The sequence below is a fragment of the Ursus arctos genome, unplaced genomic scaffold (assembly GCF_023065955.2).
Source record: "Ursus arctos isolate Adak ecotype North America unplaced genomic scaffold, UrsArc2.0 scaffold_18, whole genome shotgun sequence".
Taxonomy (NCBI): domain Eukaryota; kingdom Metazoa; phylum Chordata; class Mammalia; order Carnivora; family Ursidae; genus Ursus; species Ursus arctos.
This window is the reverse complement of record NW_026622852.1, coordinates 9,995,653-10,017,757: the sequence shown is the minus strand read 5'-3', so window position 1 is coordinate 10,017,757 and position 22,105 is coordinate 9,995,653. Positions and strand designations below refer to the sequence as shown.

Sequence of the window (22,105 nt, the reverse complement as noted above, 5' to 3'; positions counted from 1 at the left end):
TGGCTCAGCTCATGATCCAGGCATCCCAGGATCTAGTCCCATATGGGGCTCCCTCCTCAGCAGGGAATCTCCTTCTCCCTGTCCCTCTGCTTCCCCCCCCCCCCGACCAGTGCACTCTTGTGTGCTCTCTGTCTCCTTCTCTGTCAAATAAACAAAATAAAAACACCAAATAAATCTCACTCATTCCCTGCCAAATCATGGCATCAAGTCTAGGATTTCATGATTACTATAAGGCCCTGATCTGGAGACTAGGAACTGGAAACACGAGTTATTTGCTCCCCTCTCACCCTTTATCACGCACCTAGATCTGGGAAGGGAAGCCATAATAAATAAATGCTCCTATTTGGAAAGGGGAAGATCAAGAGCCATACAGCATTGTTCCGGAAGAAATCTAGAATTCTGGAAAAGATTGTGAGATCTCTCTCTTTTATGTATAAGGAACATTCCCTTGGTTAGGCGCCAGTTTTCCTGATTCTGTCTTGCCTAAACCATTTCTCTGTGTGGCTTTTAGCTAATCCTGTGACAGTTGTCTACTTTTCAGTATCATCCTTAGTTGCATCTGATACTGGTGTTGGGGACCCAAGGTTCCTTTTTTGATATCCAATAATTTCTCTTGATGTGGGGCTTTATTACTTTCAGTAATAATACTTTATAGCGTGTGGGTGTGTTTGTAGCAAGCTGTGTGGTTAAGTCTGTGGCAGTCTGCTTTGGTATTGTTCAAAAACCCTTGAAATACTATCCCCATCTCTTCTGACCTTATCCTGCGCTTCTTAAGTATGTTTAATGATAATAATAATAAACGGCTGCATGGTATTCCACTGTATGTGCAATTCTTAACATCTGTCTCGGGTATGGATATATCCTTTTAAAAACATTGTCATCTGTTCTATACATGTGCAAATTTATTGGTTAGAATACATTGCTGGAAGCAGATTTGCTAGTTCAGAGGGTAATTTGGATTTTTAATGACTGCTCTTAATATGTTATATTTGCTCTTATTTCCATTGAGGGGATATTTGGGGCGAGGAATTGGTATCTCTTAAGAGCCATGGTAATGCTTTCTCTGTTTGAGTTGGTATTCCCATCTCCATGAAATTATCAAAATATTCACATTTGTGAAAATACTGAAGAAAGTTTAAATGATTTTACATGCATGCCTTCTGTCAATTAGAAATTAATGAAGAAACCCATGTGACATTTGAAAATAAGCATAGCCAATGATGGTTATGTGACAAATTTCTAGAGATTAAAAAGTGAATTTTCTCTCTTCCAATTTAATAATCTCTTAAGGGTTCAAGGAAGCCGTTGTCTGTTAGGTGGTCACTGGATTTGGAACTGAGATACTGGACTAATTATTTGACCTTTTACACCATTTTTTCCTTCGTCAAATGGAATGGGTTGGACAAACAATCTGAAGTCTCTTCCACCTCTCAGATCCGTTGATATAACTGTATAGTTTTTGAAAATCTCAGTGAAATTCCTAGAATGGTAGAAAGATTGATTTCTAAACCACTTGTCCAAGCTTCAAGTTGTATTTTGTTTATGGGATGGCTTTAGTTGAATGTATATACCATGAAAGTAATCATTGCGTAGCACGGGCATCATTTGATTCTCCTGGAGCCTGTCATCGTGCCACAAACCCTCATTTATCTCTGCTGTACGAGTTGGCATAAAGACCATCCAGTACTAATATTAGGCTTACTGAGCAGTTTTGATAGTTTTGACTTAGTGATGTCTGTAAATCCATTGGTGATGGGAATGCTTAGTGTTAGTGAATTTAGCACTGTTAGATATTATGCTTAATTACCATATATTTTACCATTGTATGCATAAGTTGGGAGCCTTTTACCTTACAAAGTATTTCTTTGAATTCTAAAGTGATCATATTTGATCATAAGCAGTTCACTTCTGCAATTGTATTTTTCCCAATCTTTGTACTTTTTAAACCTGTTATTCTTAAAATTACATAGAATATAAGATCCAGGTGTCTCACCCATCTTACATAATTGCTGTACCCCCACACTAAAGAATTATCTTGGCACGTAAGATCATATTAGGTTATTTTTTTTCAGCAAATAAAGAAAATTACAAAAAACTTGGAAAACCAAGGGAAAAATCACTTTATTTCCCAAACGCCACTGTAATTTTTGTATTTTCTAATTTATATGAAAAGGATGTTCTTTTCCTTTTATGATTGGATGGTAAAGACTTTTTATTATATTTTACTAAAAGATACATTAAATTTGTCTTTAAGTAAAAAAATTATTGCTTATTCTCCGAAATACTTGGGAGAGTATGGTTAAAAGACAACTAATAATGATACCTTAAAAATCATTTTCCATTGCTGTATTCTCTAAAATAGGGTAACCGAAGAAGACAAAAGTAAGAAAAAGGGACAAGAAGAAAAACAACCTAAAAAGCAGCTTAAAAAGGATGAAGACGGCCAGAAGGAAGAAGATAAGCCAAGAAAAGAGCCAGACAAAAAGGAAGGGAAGAAAGAAGTAGAATCCAAAAGAAAAAATTTAGCTAAAACAGGGGTTACATCAACCTCTGATTCTGAAGAGGAAGGAGATGATCAAGAAAGTGAAAAGGTACAGTGTTTATCGAATAAAACATTTGTTCTATTTTTAGTTGCCTATGGAGTTCTTATTTTTTACCTAGTAAGGTTTCAGTATCTGAAAGTATGTGATTAAAAGTAAAACTGAATTTCTCTACCTTTTTTTGTAAGCTTGAACTAGCTGTGTTAAAAAGTGTATCTGAAACTTTTATTGTACATTCTAAATCTGTGTCACCCTTTCACAATTATGTGGAAATCAAATGTTCTATAATAAACTTCCAGTAACCCACCTATCTAGAAAAGTAGAAATTAAGCCAAATGGACTGTGACTAGTGAAGACAGATATAAAAGAGGTGCATTTATACATTTTTATTATTTACTACAATGAAATTCTTAGCACTCTTCAGGCCTATTTAGTGTACATTTTATCAGTGGTATTTTATTTGAATGCCACAGTTTAGGAATTTGATTAAAGCTATACTTCTTTTTGTTTAGAAAAACAAGTATTGTGCATAGCCTTAGAGATCTACAGACCCAGGTTGTGTATCTTATCTTTGTTTTATTTCTTAATAGTTTCTTTAGAAGCCAAAAATTTTTAGTTGGATAGCTTGAGCAGTGGTACTTGTCCCATAGCATAGAGGCAAATAGCCTGACACACATACTTTTATTCCCCGAATCCTCAAGGGCAAGTTCAGTTTAGATAGCAACATGTATAATTCTGAGTTTTGTTTTTGTTTTTTTTTTAATTAGTGATTTAAGTATCTGTTCCTTAAGAAAATTAGTTGCCTTTTTTCTTCTCAAGATTATAATCCAAAAAGCACTAGTCACTTGATAGTTAACTAAATTCATCCTAATTTTCAAAACAGAAGAGAAAAGGTGGAAGGAACTTTCAGACTCCTCATAGAAGGAATATGCTGAAAGGCCAGCATGAGAAAGAAGCAGCAGATAGAAAACGCAAGCAAGAGGAACAGATGGAAACTGAGCAGTAAGTATTTTTTATTCTAAATTTTGATTTCCTTTTTAAGCTAGCATGAAATTTTTAAATGATAGAATCTCGTTTTCCAGACCGTATGAAGCCTTTCAGAGAAGTGAGTTTTCCCAGGTGTTAGAAAAAAATCTTCAGTATATGATGATAATCAGGTTTCAGGCTTCATTCTTTGCTGAGTAAGAGGATGAAATTCACTGAGGTAATCACTCTGTGAATTATTTTTAATTTAAACTGGAAGTGCAGATAGGATTTAACTGTTAGTGGCTTTGCTGAAAATGTCCTCATCCTCTACTATTCACTTGTTAAGTATTAAATACAGAAAGAGTGGTGGTAATATGTTGGAGGAGAAGGAATGAAATATCCTTATTTGTCACATACCAGCAGCAGGCCACTCCCAAAAGACCAGCAAACATGACAGAAGCACAGTTGGAAACCCAAGGCGGCCAGTAAACCAAGGCTGACAGGGTTTGCACTAGGTGTGTGCGATATAAACCAAGTTCAAAGCGGATTAAAGTTCAGTATGTACAGACCATGACGAATTTTTCCCCCTTCAATTTTATTCCATAAAGTAATTTTATTAGAAGGAAAATCGCACTGGCGATGATGATTACACTTCATGTGTTTATTACATTTGTTTTCCTAGTTATCTCGAGACTGTCACTTCTGAATTCTTTCTTTGAAAAGCATTTTGTGAAGCATCTTGCATTATTCTAACTAAACTTGGTTTTTTTTGTTAACGGAGGTGATTTTAAACATGGCGTAGGTCACTAAGACAAACTTAGTGATAAGTAGTGAATTCTTTAAGTAATTTTGTACTTTCTCTTTATAAAATACATTTGTGAGCCAAAAGTTTCTCTACAAGTACGGCGTTTGATTATCTGCTTTCTTAGTAGTTTGGAGGATGATTATATAAGCAGTTTCACCTGCTTGAGGGGAGTAATTAAACTTACCTAAAGCTCAGAAATGTTACTCCCTCTATCCTGTTAGACTTTTGACCATTTCTGTAAATTAAAGTTATTTTTTGTTACCTATCCTTTTCTATCCTTTCACTGAAAAGTTGTTGGACTGTTTGTTGCTTTTAACTTTATTGTGCTCCCCAAATTAAGATACAAAATTAGTCATTGCTTAGTACATCTAGCCCAACCCTTCTTCAGTATCTCAGAGTTATCTTTTATGTGTTTCAGTTTCTTTTTGAATGTCCTCCGAATGTAACTTTCTCAAATTCTAATATTTGTGTTTTCTTTCCTTCTCCTGTTATTACAAAACTTTGTACTTGGACAGTTTTGCTCTGTAAAGCATTTCAGATGCAGCTTGTGTGAAATGCATTATGCAAAATAAAGTTTATTGTATTGTATTCCCAGCCAAACAACATGTAATCTACAGTAATAAAAAATATATCTCATTTTGGGCTCAAAGCATTAATCCAGTTACTGAAAAGAGAATACAAGTGGAGCACACAAGAGATGAAGATCTTGAGACAGACTCATTGGACTGAATTCCCCCCTCCCCCCCCTTGATGGAAGAATGTTGCAGATTCTAAATTGAGGACTTCATTAATGGCATTATTACTGTGTTATGATTGTTAAAAAAAAAAAAATTTTCCTGTAAGGTACACACTACATACTAAGGTCGGCCATCATTCCTGTTAAAAGTTTTTTTACCAAGCTTAAGATGAAGCTTTGTGTTTGAAAGTTAGAAGATGGTGGTTGTACATTATTTCATTTAGAAAATATAAAAATTCATTTTGTTTTGAAGCTAGGTGTTAAACTGGAATAGCTCTTATACCCCAGAGAATGGGGCAGTTGTGCCCTTCCCTTGACATTCCTTTGTTGTTTAATTCTTTAGAATCTTAATAATTGTTTTTTTTAATCCTGAGAGATTAAACAGTAGACTTGTTAAGAAAACAAAAATGAAACTGTAACCAAAATTTTAAAATAAAGTTTTTTTTAAAAAAAAAAACCTGATTTTTAGATATTGTTTTGTTCTTGTCTATTTCAGTTGGTTTATAATAGGGCCCGAACTCAAAGCCAAGGTACTAGAAATTAAGAATTCATTTTTAAATGGTTATTTTTGTGATTTGCAATAAAACGGTACCTTTTCTTTTGTGAAATGGTATGTAAATGTTAGCGAATGTCATTTAAGTTTCATATATTGGCCCAAAAACCCCATTTTAATACAATAGTATCATCTTTGAACAATCTGTTTAACCTAGAAACTTAAGCCTTCCAATTATCTACCCTTTTGGAGATGTGGGAAAAATTAGTTTTTGACATGCTTTTAAAAATAATTGTGATGTAGAACTCATGTTTATAGGCATTTTTTTCCCACTGTGGTCTGTTTGTCCATTGATCCTGAAACTGGGCCTTTAAACAACACTATTTACTGATGGAAAAGAATTTCACCATGACAAGTGTTAAAATTATTTGTGATGCCACTGAGAAATTAGATTTTAGCATGTTAATTTTTACATGTGTTTTTATTTATATTTATAGTAACTAATACTAATGTGGCATTCCAGAGTTCCATGAATTAACAGTCAGTTCCTTATGATCTAGGCTGTTGACTTTCTATCTTAAAAAATTTTTTAGTTTTTACATAAGGGATTGTGGGCATTTGGTAATCAGTCACAAAGTTCCAATGTTTTGAAATATCTGTGTTAACATTTGATAGGCAGAATAAAGATGAAGGAAAGAAGCCAGAAGTTAAGAAAGTGGAGAAGAAGCGAGGTTAGTTATTTCACTTTCTAAGATTACCTAGAAAGGAAATTATACACTTAATTTTTCATGTATAGGTTTTAAAATCAGTCATTTTATGTTCTTAAATCCTACAAAAGTGCTTTTCAAATCCCTAATGGATTCTATAGACATTATATTTTAATATAAAATCAGGTGCACTTGCTAAGGACTCATGCTTACTGTCTTATTGGTTATTATCTAATGGTCACATTTTTGTAACATTGCCGAAAGCTAGACATTCTCCCGTTTTTGACACATCTCATAGTTTCAGATAGAGTTTCTATTTCTGGTTCCATGTGTACGGTGAAATAGCTGTTTAAGGACTGGAACAGAGGAGTTTATTAACGGGATACAGCCTGCTTATTTTAGAAACCGATACAGCTAGATGGTGATTGTTTTCGTCAAATGATGAATGTTGCTTTCCTAAATATTTAAAATGGCAAATAATTTCTTAGTGAACTAGGCAGATTATGAAGAACATTTTTAAAAATTCAGATCTTGTCATTGTGCTTTGCTTATTAGATTTATACAGAAATACTGGTTTTGGAAAAACTATTTACTGTGTTTCAAATTTTAATTTATAGAAACATCAATGGATTCTCGACTTCAAAGGATACATGCTGAAATTAAAAATTCACTCAAAATTGATAATCTTGTAAGTCTTTAATACCTCATTTAAAAATATAGTACTTTTATAGCTTCGTATTTTATTTTTTCATGTTTTATAGTACGTGTAAATTTAAGAGAAATGGGACTATTACTGGTTCTTTTGTACTGCCTTGTTTGAGATTTTAAAAGTCATCTTTCGGAACAGATCCTATAGGTTGTGGTAATTAACAGTTATGAAATTACTGTTTTGTCATGAAGGATGTGAACAGATGTATTGAGGCCTTGGACGAACTCGCTTCACTTCAGGTCACAATGCAGCAAGCTCAGAAGCACACAGAGATGATCACGACACTGAAAAAAGTAAGTGATCTTGAGTCGTGCAGATTTTTTTAAATTTTCTCATCACCACTTCATAAAGAAGTAACATTTTAAAAATCAGGGAAGAGAATTGAGAGTGTGTATTTTGTTTTCTCAGATTCGGCGATTCAAAGTTAGTCAGGTTATCATGGAAAAGTCTACGATGTTGTATAACAAGTTTAAGAATATGTTTTTGGTTGGTGAAGGAGATTCTGTGATCACACAAGTGCTGAATAAATCTCTTGCCGAACAAAGACAGCATGAGGAAGCAAATAAAACCAAAGATCAAGGGAAGAAAGGGCCAAACAAAAAGCTAGAAAAGGAACAAACAGGTATGTGGTAATAAGTTGTTTGCTGGGACTGCTTTTAAAAAATGGCTTTGATATATAATTTCATTAATACTTTCAGGTTTCATAAAGCACTCAGAAAAACAGAAGCTAAGGTTGAGCGTTTGTGTTTAAATCACGGTTATAATCAAGCTTAAATTAGCAGTTGCTGTTCCCTTTTCACTTAAATTAGGAATAATTTGACACAACAGTAGACAAGAAAGGAACTTCCTGTGTCCCCATCAGTCAGCTTCTGTAGTTTTCAGTACATGATCGTTATTCTGTTTTACCCTCATCTGAAGCAAATTCCAGAATATGCTGTTTCAACAACAAATATTTTAGGATGTATCTGTGATGGATTCTTAAATAGAAGCATAGTATCATTCAGTATCGGTTCCCCAATTCCATGTTATTAAGTGTCTTAGGAGTTAGGTATTTTATTTATTAGGGAATGATGATATAGGTCTCAAGAGATTTCTTAGAAATAAGATTTACAGGGATGCCCTCCTCATTTATTTAGGTAGGACACAAAATCATGTTATGAATAGTACTTCTGACACTTTGTTGTAAAAGACCAAGGAAAAATACAAAATTTTACTGTGATGCACATTTTTATAAGAAATGGAATGATAAGATTAAAAATCCCCCCCTTTCGGCACCTGGGTGGCTCGGTTGAGCGTCCGACTGTTGATTTTGGCTCAGGTCGTTATCTCAGGGTTGTGAGATTAAGCCCGGTGTCTGCTTGAGATTCTCTCTTGTCTTCCTCTGCGCCCCCCCACTTGTGCACACACACTCTCCCAAATAAATAAAATCTTTAAACATCCCCCCGTGCTTGTACCCATAGATGTATATATAGTAACCCTGCTATTAGTGGGTCTCATCTACAGTGTAATTACAATACGGTGTATTAAGTATTAGAAACTTTAGGGCCATGATTTAGTTTTTTATTTTGGCTCTTTAGAGGACATCTTAAAGTATTAGAAGCTCTAACGGTTTTTCCATTGGAACCTTTTGAAAGGTTCAAAGACTCTAAATGGAGGATCTGATGCTCAAGACAGTAACCAGCCACAGCATAACGGAGACAGCAGTGAAGAAAGCAAAGACAGCCACGAGGCCAGCAGTAAGAAAAAGTGAGGACATGTTTTAATGGGTCATGTATATTTTTAATTTTTAAATCACATTGCTGTTCCAAGGTTATTTATATAAGGATATTCTGATCACTCAATTCCTGAACTCAGGAAGCAAGATAGAAATCAAAAAGGCAAAAAACAAAAAACTTTGTAATTTACAATTAACTTGCCTGTATTCAAAGGGAATAGAGCTAGATAGTAGGAATCTAGCTTAAAATATTCTTCTTTGGAGTGCTTTCACTGATACAGCTTTAATAGGGACCTGACATTTGTCATTTCTTGCATTGTGACAGGGTAATACAAAAGTGAGATCTAGAATCACAGGCTATTTTGTATGATAGCCTCTAAACAGTTGTTCAACTGTAGTTATCCGAGTCTTGGTTCTGCACATTTGAAGGACTTGGAATGGAGCATCCCTTCTAATTCTGAAATCCAGGGAAATCTTCTCTGTGTCTATGTCATCCCCTCTCTTTATTAAGGTTTGTAATATGTTGGTATTACAGATACAGCCTTTTCACGTGTTTATTAAAGAGAATTCAATTTAAAGCTGGAAATGGTGGAAAGGGCCTGGCCCACGATGCTTCCCTGAGTTAGTTTGCTTGATCTGAATATTACTTAAGGAAGAAGATACAACACAGTAAAATAAAACTTTGAACAAAAAGAAGTCAAGATTATTTTTAAAAATATTTTGATGATCTTAAAAACAATGCAGGATTTATTAATGTGTTTTCTGACCCCCATGAAAGAGAAAAGCCCCTAATCCCAGTTGACACGTCTTTCTTTCCTTCCTTTAGGCCATCCAGTGAAGAGAGAGAGACTGAAATATCTCTGAAGGATTCTACACTAGATAATTAGGTTGACATACCTGGAAATATAAAGAACATTTGAGAAGTTTGTAATGGTTTTCATTTGAAATATTTAGACTGCTGAAAGTTTTAAATTTTTATAAGCATAGGTTTTGATGTTGAAAACTTGTTTCAAGGGAGAAAATCCCTTTATATTTGTTTAAAAGTAATTAAACATTATTGCTAATTGTACTTGTGCAGTATTAACAGCTACATTATTCAGTAAATGTGAGGGGAAATCCATTTAGGAAATGTTAAACTGCTTTTCCAGACATTTGGTTGTAGCATAATTTCAATTAGTGTGTGTACGTTAATGTGTAATTGATAGTAGAAAAAAGTTACATTTTTAAAACTGCTACTTGTATAAACCTTTCCTCTTTTCCCAGATAATGTGGGTTTTGTGCATAGTTTTTACAAACCTTGGATTTACCGGACTGTCTTTTCACTGTTTGTGGGTTTTGTAGAAGTTATGCATTTTTATGGTAGATAAAATGTTACTTCTATACAAGTACTCACTCCTTTTATCAAAAGTTAATTTTAATCTCACAGTCTACATTGTGCTACATTATCCTGCTGCTTTGTAACAATTTGTGGTCCGTATGCCTTTTTGTATGACAACTAGATATCCAACTGACAATTCTACAAGGTACAAAGTCATGTTAACTTTTGAAGGTAATTTAGTTTTGTGGCTGGGAATTCAGTGAAGTCACATGCCTTTCCTACAGAAAGCCCACGAGGTATGTTTAGGAGCGAATCTGGCTTTAGCTAAGTTCAATCACTTAAGATACTTTACAGGCACTAGTAGCTGAAACTAAAAACTAAATGATAAAAGTTTATTTTTGAGAACTGTCTCGCGTTTCTGAATTTTTAAAAAAGTCACACTCATTAAGGAAGTCACTAAGTATTTTTTTAATTGGGAAAAAAAATTCCATGATTCTTACGCAGTAAATAGTAGAAGTAAATGCTATATAAGAAAACTAACCTATTTGAAAACATGGCTGTATCAGAAGGGGATTATTAGAGATCCTCTATGTGACGGAATTGTAAGGAGTAGAAATGTATGATGCTCCGAGGCAGTTAGGTAAGTAAAGGAGTACTTTGATAGTCTGTATATTCACATATATGGACTAAATCAGGGTAAACCAAGGTTAACGAAATTTAAGGGTAACCTACCAGATAGCATTTCTAAGATATTTTGATTATTAGGTCAGTTGGTGGTTTTCAGTAGCTAAAAGACACTTCTAATGTTTTGAAACTATGAATACGGAGAAAAGGCTTAATACCAGTGTTTGCATGTGACATGCATTGTTATGTTTTGACCTCTCAGGTAATGGTTTTCATCTATAAATGAAAAGTTAGAATTATTTCAATAATTGGGAGTTTTACTTTTTGAGAGGTCTTACAATGGAACTAGGACCCACTGTTTTGAGGGAACTATTGATATTACATTATATCTGGTCCTTAACACAATTTAAATTTGGACAGATTTATTCTAGTTAAGCCATAAGTGTCAACATTGTAAACCTGTTTTGATTAAAGGATTTTTCTATCAAACTCTACTAGTAAATTAATTCTTTGCTATTTACAAAAGTGTTTTTGGAATTCTGGATTTGCTTCCAAGGTAGTAATTTCTTGATTAACTTGGTACAGAGATGGTGTTGTCCGGGGAGATAGGGTAACTAAGACTAGTACGCTCAAAGTTATTTTTTGTTCACCCTCTTTTATTCTGTGACCCAACACGTCAAAATAGCTTTACTGAGAAACCACAGAATATTCAACTTCAGTACAGCAGCATTCTGATCGTTGATGTATGTATGTTTGGGCTGGCCTTGCTCGAAACAGATGATTAATACAGTGCGGAAATATAACTGGCCTTCTATTTTCTGTTGGTCATAAGCTGATTCACAGGTAACTACCACTCTCCGAACTCTTAAAAAAGTCACAAGTACTAAGAACTTTCAGGAGCATTTGCTCCATTTAAATTGTGTTAAGACAATTTAAACGAGAGAGCTAGCAAGAGAAAAAAAATGTTTTCTTCTTTTGTGGGGGCATATATAAACCACCTATTTTGTGCTTTTTAAACCACTGGCTAACATTTAAAAGAGTAAGTTATGCATGGCCCTGCAGAATGAATTGATGGAAGCTTTCTTAGCTGCTCTGGAGACATTTCAGAGGTGTCATCTGAACAATGTATAAACAACTTGACAATCTTAATTAGACCTTCTGCCATTACATCCTGTGGTTTCAAATAGGATGATCTTTTTTACCCAGTTTTACTGGCACACACTTACCTGATTGAAGATGTCAGGTCAAGATGCCGTCTGCCAACTAATCCTACATAAGAGCAAAGGCTTTTACAAGGCTCTGTGAGGGCTTCACTAACACCTTATTTTGTCCCATTGATCAGAGAAACGATGATCTAGTGGAAATAGCAAACCCATAATTACAAACCTTAAGAAATGAAGCTGCTATACAGGTAGAAATGTTTTCATATTTGTGCTATGAAATTCTTTAACCTTAGAGATAATTATGCTTACAGGATACCAAAGACTGAAAAAGATATTTAAAGAAACCTAGATATTGCTTTTCTAAATGTGATTTTTGTGCATATTCATTATATAAAAATCTCATTGCTAACTACAGAAGACACTGATTAATAAGTTCATTACCATATTTGCTTTTCATTAGATAAAATGATACACATAATTTAGGTCATGTTTAATATTGAAATTTACAGCTATAAAAATCCCTAATTCAGGACCTCTTTTAGGCCTGTTTCAACCTTGGAGGTCTTTTGACCTGAATTTGGTGGGACAACTGTATAACTGATAAACTTAATTAATACATGGGCAAATTCTGGGAGTAACGAGGTTATTAGCCTTTCTTCCTCTAGATTTCATGAGGGGAAATGATGACACATATTTGAGCCTTTGTAACTTTGGTGGAAAAGTTACCCTCGAGAACGAACCAGCAGGGTAAGATTCTTGATAAAATAAGGGGCGCCAGGGTGGCTCAGTCAGTTAAGGGTCTGCCTTCAGTTCAAGTTATTATTTTAGGGTCCTGAGATTGAGCCTGCATCTGCTCCTTGCTCTCCGGGAGCCTGCTTCTCCCTCTGCCTGCTGCTCCCCCTGCTTGTGCTCTGACAAATAAAATCTTTAAATTAAAAAAAAAAATTCACTAGCAGTAATAATTTGACAGTCTTTGTCCACTGAAATGAACTGACCACACACGGACTAATGCTTCTGTTAGGACAGTACAGTGCACGTTTTGGAATGCACTGTTTTGAGAGTATGAAATGGAAATGATAAAAGTACACACCTGAAACAATTTAAATAATTTGGAGAGAAAAAGGAATAAAAAGACCCTTGCATACTAATGCAAGACCTACAAGGAATGCAGTTTAAAAATAAAGGAGACAGGGGCACCTGGGTGGCTCTGTCCGTTGAGTGTCCAATTCTTGATTTTGGCTCAGGTCATGACCTCAGGGTCATGGGATTGCATTCTGTTGGGATCCAAGTCGGCTTGGGATTCTCTCCCTCTGCCCCTCTCCCACACACGCACTCGCGCTCTAAATAAAATCTTTTAAAAAAGACAATCATTTTTACCTGTGGAACTTAAGGAATTGGGTAAACACGGTTTTCTAGCAGAATTTTTAATCTCTTCAATTTAGTATCATTAGAAACATGAAAGTAAAAATTTAGATGGTAACATAAGCCTCTCATTATACTGATCCTCTGGTGTATTTACTGAATCCGTGAATGAGACCATCACTACACATACCAGAAACAGGTGCTTGTCCTCTGCACACCAATCAACTTAATTGGATATGTAGTATTTAAGTCCATAAAACATTTCACTGCCAATCTTTTAAACATACAGGCTTAAAGGCTTCATCAGTTTTTAATTTGTATGATAAATGTCTGTTCTTAGCCATCCAGGGAATGTGCAACTCAGGTGAATTTAAATAGCTAACCTAGGAGAGAGAGAGAGTAGACTTTAACACATTTAAAAGGAACTATTTTACAGCATTCTTAGAAGTCTTAAAAATGAATTTTCCACCAAAAAAGTTTTTGGGAAAACATTTCAATATAGACAGCTATAATTTTCTGTGATGATCTAGACTTTGGAATTCATCTAAGGTGTCCTTTTGCCCAGAATGAGAGAAGCGAATAGAGTTGTCAGGATGAGGGGGGCCAGAGGAATGAAGAGCTGGACCAGAAAAACTGATTTTTGCATATGGAATACTGGGCATTACTGCGCCAGAATAAGTGAACCAAGCTAGCAATCCACAGGACCTTGACTTCCCCTGTCCCAGTGGTCAGATTACATAAAATCTATTTTTTTTTTCTTTTTAAGATTTTAAATAATGTCTACACCCAATGTGGGGCTCAAACTTAAAACCCTGAGATCAAGAGTTGCATGTCTACTGACTGAGCCAGCCAGGTGACCCAAAATCTATTTTTTTTCTTTTTTTTTTAAAAGATTTTATTTATCTATTTGACAGAGACAGAGAGAGCCAGCGAGAGAGGGAACACAAGCAGGGGGAGTGGGAGAGGAAGAAGCAGGCTCCTAGCAGAGGAGCCTGATGTGGGGCTCGATCCCAGAACGCCGGGATCACGCCCTGAGCTGAAGGCAGACGCTTAACTGCTGTGCCACCCAGGCGCCCCCCAGAATCTATTTTCTTAATCATAATATTAAACAGAAAAAGTTCTCATCAAGAAATGAATCTTCAATTTAAATGTTACTTTTTTGAAGGTATGAGTATATACTGAAGATCCTTCTGTATTCCTTATTCATGTAGTGAGTCTCATTAAAATTAGTATGCCCGCTAGTTTCTACCAAGACCAAAACCTAGTATCACAAGAGTCCACCATGGGATCTGATTATGGAATAGCTATTTTTTTTTTTTTAAGATTTTATTTATTTATTTGAGAGAGAGCACTGAGGGAGAATGAGAGGGAAAAGCAGACTTCCCGCTGAGCAGGGAGCCTGATGTGGGGCTCAATCCCAGGACCCTGAGATCATGTCCTGAGCCAAAGGCAGACGCTTAACTGAGCCACCCAGGCGCCCCTAGAATAGCTATTCTTAATACTGTATTTGTTAAGTCTACTTTTATTTTTCTCCCTCATTTTTATATTTGAAGGATCTTCACCTTGGAAGCTTCATGGTACAAGGTGTAGCTCTCACATTCTTCAAAGACTTCAAAACACTTCCACCACTTGATGTAGCATTAACTGAATTTTTCTAATTTACAGATTAGCAAAAAGTACTCTGGACACAGAAGGAACAGGCAAGCCACAAACTGGCCAAAAATCAGAATACTTGAATCTGACAGGATTTGTATTCAAAAAATATAAAGCACTCCTACAACTTAAGATAAACACACTTAAAAATGGGCAAACCCAGTAAATAAAAACCCTATTTTGAAATAAATACTAAAATAATATATTTCTAAACACAAGTTACTTTATAAGAAAACCTGTAATTAAAAAAAAACCACAAAAAACCCCTGTGATGTCAACTTTTACATGGGTGTGGGTGACTATTTCAGGCGGATCCTGTTCCTCAGTGGCATGTTCTGGAAATAAAGTAACCATCCGAGAGGATGGATGTACACAGGGTACATTTTTTGTTATTATTAATTAAAGGTTCCAGGATCAACATAAGGATAAGCGAGGAATTCTCCTAGTTTGTTGCCTTCTGAATCATAGTGGAGCATCCGAAAGCAAACATCACAAAAGAAACATGGGTCCTCTGGCGCAAAACTGTCATTGTTTGTCACCCATCTGTAATTTAAAAAAAAAAAAAAAAGATGTACTTCATTACAATCAACTTTCTTAAGCTTTAACATGTTATGACCTGTAGTAATGTGTAAACATAACATTCCCACCATTGCCTTATCATCCTAATACACCGTAATCCTTCATACAATCTGTATATATATATAGATACAGACATATCACTACCAATACTCTGCAAGGCAAAAGGGCAACAGAGACCCTACAGAATGCTGTTTCTCTGAAAGACTTCTTAAAGGTAAGTAGAGAAAAATATAAATCCATATGTGAAAGCATCCTACACTTCTGATATGACTTAGCTATTCTCCAAGTAACTGTTAAATGTAATAGGTCATCTTGAAAAACTAATATATTAGATGCTACAGACCTGATGAACTTTTGTGTAACTTATCTTTTTAACTGGTAAATTAGTCCTGGCTAATTTGAAAACTCCAGGTGCTTTATCTAGAATTCAGGATAAAATGTTATAGAGTGTATACAAATGGGAATATGGGCAAGATTCCACTGATACTTTGTTTTCTGGCCTGAGACTTTACTAGTCGTGGGAAGATGAAAGACTGTTTTTCAGTCTGTTTCAATCTGCATCTCATGGTCTATTTTAACATTCCCTGATTTCCAATTTGATAACTGATTTATCACGTTTTCCTACTGATCATTTAGAAAAGCCTATTTGGGGGGAGAGGGAGAACCCCCCCAAAAATCTGATACACAATTATTCTCTTTTCCTCTGAATTTTTTGACTCTAACCCACAGTTAAAAAACTAAACGTGAAGTATCACATAAAAATTTTATGAAACCATATTTTGACCTCACTGTATATATTGAATGCTGTGTTATTTCTTCATGGAGGAGGAGCCGTCGATGACGCGGATTTAGTAAACTGCAGAGACAGCATGGCTCCCTGATGACACTGAGAACTGACTCATCCAAAGTCTGACCCGGCTCTGGACTTCCACTATACAGGATTCATTTCCTTACTGTTTAAATGTAACCTCCTAATTCGCAGCACTTACCTACCAGATAAAACCATTCCTATTTACACCCCCAAAGTGTAAGTCCTCAGATTCAAATTCAAAATAGGAAACACTGAAATACCAAAAATCGAAGTACTTGACTATTGAAAACCAGCAATTCTTGAAGGAAGAAATATGTATCACTCACCTGGCTGTGTACATTTTACAAACAAAACATTTTCTGGTCCACAGCCAGTGCTTCTTGATAAGAAGGGGATAAAGTGTCCTATCCAAGCAGTCATCACAATGTGCAAGCCTTTTGAACATGAGAAGTAAACGAAGATATTAAAATGCAAATTGTTGTGCTCTCTAAAGAAATGTATCTGTGCCTCAACATTACGAACATAGTAGGCATTTTTTTCCTCATAAAAGACTTTGGGTCTGACCAAATTGTGTTCTACAAAAACACTCCTAAAGATCATTTGTGCTTAAACAATGTTTTCTTTCCTATAAACTTCCCGAAGCATTTTACGGTCATGTGCTCTGGGACTCTCAGGGAGATCTTGAATGTCTTCTATCAGAGAGCCCTTGCTTTACCCAACACTTAATACCTTTTTATGAAACACAGTTTGAGGAGCTATTTTATCTAGTTGGTTACTGTCCTCTTTATTAAAATCTAACTCGGACTCCCGGTATAATGTGAACTGACAGAGGACTTTCGTTTTAGGTATCAGAATTAGTAAACTGTAAGTGGAAGTCAGTCTCCACTATGCCACGAAACAGCTGACTGGCTGTGAGTAAATCCCTTGACCACACTGGACCTTCAATTCTTCATCCAAAAAATGAAGGTCCCGGGCCATTTTAAAATTTGATTCTTCCTTTTTGTCTTTTAGTAAGAAAGCATAGCAATATATCAACTTCATATCAGAAAATGATTAATAAACTTCTAACAGTTTACCAACTATTAGACTATGGAATGGTACCGAATGACTAAATCCACCTAAACGATAAAAATGACTTGTAGTCCACGGGCGCCTGGGTGGCTCAGTCAAGCATCTGCCTTTGGCTCAGGTCATGATCTCAGAGTCCTGGGATCGAGCCCCACATCGGGCTCCTTGCTCAGTGGGGAATCTGCTTCTCCCTCTGCCTCTCTCAAATAAATAAAATCTTTTTTACAAAAATGACTTGTAGTCTAAATTACATTTACAAATTCTTTAAAGGGCTCCCGCCTGACTCAGTCAGTAGAGCATGCGACTCTTGGTCTCGGGGGTTGTGGGCTCAAGCCCCACATTGGAGGTAGGGCCTGCTTAAAAGTAAAATCTTAAAAAAAAAAAAAAGTGAAATTAAAAAATCTTAAAAAAACTAAAACTAAAAATTCCTTAGGAACATCCCACGCTGCAAATGTTTAATAAGCTATGAGCTGTTTTCCCACATTGCCTTGAGTTTAAGGACTGATGTTACTGCACAGTGAGAACATTCAACTAAAATCAGAGAAAAGTGGATTGTCTTCCATCTCATGCTAAGTCCCAAGCACATCCCCCCCAGTGAAAGAGCGGGCAGCATAGCTTATATAAAATGTAACACATTAGCAAATGTATATAATTTTACAAATGTATATAATTCCTACAAAACGAGGGTTTCTGAGCTCTCCTGGCCCCCCGGCCCTTTGCTTCAGCCAATCTTCTTCCCTAAAGGCCACTGTTATGTATACTTAATTGCTTTTAAATTTACCTCCTCGACATCCCTCTACAGAGCCCAAATAACTTCGGTTAAATATTTAATGTTCACATGATGCCAAGTTAACATCACTACTTACACCTGAACTCCACGGCTGACTGTAGGTTGCTTTTGTTGTGTACCACGTGGTGGTCACGCTACGAGCCTGGAGCGGCCTGCTAGCGGCTTCTCCCAGGTCCGCATGTGCTTAGGTTGCAGCGCACCTGTCGCTAAGTCAGTTCCGTGCTTCCTGACAATGAGGACCGTGCTCTCCGTGTGTTTATGCACCAGTGGGAGGCCTGGCAGTTCTAGACATCCTTCCTTACTTCTCCACTGGGCTCTAGTCTGGGGACGAAGCTGTTCTCTAGGTCGGCTAGACGGCCATCATGCTGGCATTTCCCTTTCCCCACATTATCTCTTCTGCTTTGCATTCATGTTTTTCTTTTTATTTTTTTTTAACATTTTATTTGTCAGAGAGAGCACAAGCAGGGGGAGCGGCAGGCAGAGGGAGAAGCAGGCTCCCCGCTGAGCAGGGAGCCCAATGCTGATGTGGGACTCGATCCGAGGACCCTGGGATCATGACCTGAGCCGAAGGCAGCCGCTTAACCAACTGAGCCCCTAGGTGCCGCTGCATTCATGTTTTTCTATTTCAAGGTTTACTAAAGAGCGTGTGAAGTACTTCCTCCGGGAGCTTACTGAGAATGAGTGCATGGCCAGGCAAATTTTGGAGAATGGTCACTAAGATCCCAGAAAAGTGGAAACAGGGACTTTCTGAAGGCAACAGTTACTATTACTGGTATAATAAAAAGCATGGGTGTACCACTGCTCCACAAAACAACATAAAAACGGCCTCTCAAAATTAAAGCAGGGATGGAGCAGGGCTTATTCCTATATATTGATCATTCGCAAACTGCGATTTTCTAAATAAGGAAATGAACAGCCTTTTTCATGAGAAAGAGATACAAGCTATACAAAATTATAACAAAATCTTATTTTAAACTAGTCCTTCTCACTTTATACTTGGGGAAAGCATTAAGACTTAAATTTGTCAAATATTAGAACTACTCTTTTCTTCCCCCAGTTCCCTTTGATCGCCTTAAAATTCTGGCAAAGAGACAAGAAACCTAGACACATAGCTGCAAATTTGCTAGGCGAAGGCGCTACAAGATATTCAAAGTGACCTACGAAGTGGATGAAGTGGGCGGCTACCCTGCCTATGTACAAATGGAGACGCTTATTTACAGATTTTTAACCCTCTAATCAAGTGCTTCTACCACAGATATTCCCCAAAATAAAGACAGAATACAAATGGATGGAGAGTTGGTCAGTCCACGGAAAGCAAACAATTTTGCTGCTCCCAAGCCAAGCTGCAGTGACTACTTTCATTCCTCTTATTAAAAACAAAACCAAACTGCCTCTGCTTTTATACTGTGAAATAAAAGAGAAGCAGAACAAAACATCATGTTCTGAGCGCTGCCGCTTACCTTATGTCAGTGATGACAACAACATGTTCACAGTCTCCCTGGTGACAATATAAGTAAGGAAAACCCAGTTTAATACACAGGTCATTGAAGGTGAACTCTTCCATTTTAGCAGTCTGAAATTTCCCATAGCCTCTGTCGTGGGACTCTGACCATTCGATGATAGTTCTGAAGGGGGGAAAAGACAACAGTATTTCATTAAGCCACACCAACCTAAAAATGACAGAACACGGTTTGTGACTGCAAGTATTTCACAAAGCCTGGCTCACTCAATAAACTGGACAGTTGCCACCTTGAGGTAAAAATCTCAGTGATTGACATAAGCAAATATTAAGAACTCTGAATGTGTCTTTATCCATTAGAGCAACAGTTCTCAAAGTGTGGTTCCTGAAGTCAAAATGATCTTCGTGATAAAATGTCAATAATGCCATTCATCTCATTTTGTTCTGGAAAGTTATTTTCCCCCTGAATTATTAATGTTAACATGTAATGGGATTAAATTAGTTAATATTTAAAATATTTCTTAGGTTCAACTTCTAATATGGTAAATACTGATAGCTATAGCCCACATAATCAAAAGCTCTTTGGAGTCCTCGATTATAGTATAAAGGAACGCTGAAACCAGCAAGTTCGAGAACTGCTACGTTAGAATACAAATACAAATGGCTATAATGAGAGAGGATGTAGATAAACACTCAGAAACAATACACATATATAATCTAGTAGCCAGGACACTGATAGTAAACGTAGGGGCTAATTAACATGACTATGAGCTATAGATTTTTCATGTGATATATACTTAGCCATGTATTTACATAGCCATCTAGGGCAAACAACAGTATATACTGGACAAGCAGAAAAAATAGTAAGATTAATGTATTGCTATCATCTAAATATGAGAGACTAATAAAGTAGTTAAGTGGGATGTAAAGTTTCTTAGATTTGCTAGATATTTTTTTTTAAGTAGGCTCCACACCCAACCTGGGGCTCAAACTCATGACCCCCGAGATCAAGAGTTGCTACTGACTGAGCCAGCCTGGTGCCCCAAGCCTTGCTGTAATTTCTAAGACAGCAGATAACACAAAGATTTTGAAATGGTCTGTGTGACTCTTTGATAAGAAAATTTTCTTCCTGAAGTAAAAATTTTGATTAACTTACTAATACCTAGGCCAACCAGATGAAACAACTGAATATATTTTAAAAACTGAGAGATACTTCTGACCCCAAAACAAACAAAACAGCCTAATAAAACAATTCCTTGGCAAAGACGCTTAAATGGGCCCGTAACATGATTTGTGGAGTTCTATTTCAAGAAGCAGAAACAGGAAAAACTGAGAAGATTTTTGAGAACTGTACCTGCTCAAATCTCTGCACTCAGGGTATCTTCTATCGTTGTAAAATGTCCCTTCAAAATAAAAGAAGGCTGACTTGTACAGGTCCTATAAGGAAACAGATGGCATTGAAAGAGTCCGCTATTAACAACTGGAAAACTGCTACCAATTCAAAATCTATAGGTCATAAAACCACACTAATATGCTTTACAGTCACTTCATGCACCCTCACAGAATATGCTTAGCTCATTAATTTGTTTACTGTTTACTATTTAATGGGAACCTCCTATGTGACAAGCATTATGCTATTTACCAGAGATGAAAGTGGAAACATCTGATCCTTGCTGCTATTTTCAATGTTATCCTATCGCTGTTTTAATCATTAGGTCCGATTTAAATTTGTATATTCTGAGGCTTGTGAAAGGAACCTAATTAGAAATGAAATAAACAATATTATTCAATTATATGAATACACCGCAGTGAGTTATTTTGGATACCAGAAGCAAAATCCAAAAGTCACATTTTTTTTTTTTTAAGATTTTATTTATTTATTTGACAGAGATAGAGACAGCCAGCGAGAGAGGGAACACAAGCAGGGGGAGTGGGAGAGGAAGAAGCAGGCTCATAGCGGAGGAGCCTGATGTGGGGCTCGATCCCATAACGCTGGGATCACGCCCTGAGCCAAAGGCAGACGCTTAACCACTGTGCCACCCAGGCGCCCCCAAAAGTCACATGTTTGATATTTCCTCAGCAATAAATGATCACAGAGTTATGTTTTTCTGTTATTTTTTAATATTTTCAATGCACTCTTTTAAAAAAAGATTTTTGTTTATTTATTTGAGAGACAGAGAGAGAGAGAGCATGAGTGGGGAGGAGAGGGAAAAGCAGGCTCTCCGCTTAGCAGGGAGCTCGATGTGGGGCTCGATCCCAGGGCCCTGGGATCATGAACTGAGGTGAAGGCAGACACAACCTACTGAGCCACCCAGGCGCCCCTCAGTGTACTTTTTATTTTAAGATTATTTATTTGAGAGAGCACAAGTGGGAGGGGCAGAAGGAGAGAGGCTCTCCTCGCTCAGTGTGGAGCCCAACACTGGGCTCAATCCCACACCCTGAGATCACGACCTGAGCCGAAACCAAGATTCAGATCCTCAACCAACTGCGCCATCCAGGTGCCCCTCAGTGCACTTTTATAAAAATTCTCCCTTCAAACTTTCCATAATTCTTAGGCTGACTTTGAGCATCTATTCTTACTCAAGCAATCCTGCCCCCGAGTACCAGA

At 36.6% G+C, this 22,105-nt stretch overlaps 2 protein-coding genes across 10 annotated transcripts in view; one reads left to right on the top strand and one right to left on the bottom strand.

Moving 5' to 3' along the window:
* Positions 1–11,101, top strand: part of PSIP1 (PC4 and SRSF1 interacting protein 1) — a 39,223-nt gene extending 28,122 nt beyond the window's left edge. Inside the window, exons 9-16 of one of the 4 annotated variants that reach the window (XM_026506502.4) lie at positions 2,363–2,591; positions 3,424–3,542; positions 6,216–6,271; positions 6,865–6,935; positions 7,148–7,249; positions 7,365–7,578; positions 8,591–8,702; positions 9,497–11,101. In XM_026506502.4, coding sequence (XP_026362287.2) covers positions 2,363–2,591; positions 3,424–3,542; positions 6,216–6,271; positions 6,865–6,935; positions 7,148–7,249; positions 7,365–7,578; positions 8,591–8,702; positions 9,497–9,557 — 964 coding nt within the window. In that variant the 3' untranslated portion in view covers positions 9,558–11,101. Of the gene's footprint in view, positions 1–2,362; positions 2,592–3,423; positions 3,543–4,826; positions 5,490–6,215; positions 6,272–6,864; positions 6,936–7,147; positions 7,250–7,364; positions 7,579–8,590; positions 8,703–9,496 lie in introns of those variants that run through there. The other 3 variants (XM_026506504.4, XM_026506505.4, XM_026506506.4) reach the window with 3 other exon arrangements.
* The window catches only part of SNAPC3 (small nuclear RNA activating complex polypeptide 3), a 43,398-nt gene continuing 29,787 nt past the window's right edge, over positions 8,495–22,105 (bottom strand). For 2 of the 6 annotated variants that reach the window (XR_008959870.1, XR_008959871.1), the window contains exons 6-10: positions 20,852–20,934; positions 19,499–19,663; positions 16,507–16,614; positions 11,839–15,333; positions 8,495–9,567 (exon numbers count right to left, since the gene is read on the bottom strand). Coding sequence is in view for 1 of the 6 variants with exons in the window: in XM_057313446.1 (XP_057169429.1) it covers positions 15,186–15,333; positions 16,507–16,614; positions 19,499–19,663; positions 20,852–20,934 (504 nt within the window). In the remaining 5 variants the exon portion in view is untranslated. Of the gene's footprint in view, positions 15,334–16,506; positions 16,615–19,498; positions 19,664–20,851; positions 20,935–22,105 lie in introns of all 6 variants that reach the window. The other 4 variants (XR_008959869.1, XR_008959867.1, XR_008959868.1 and 1 more) reach the window with 4 other exon arrangements.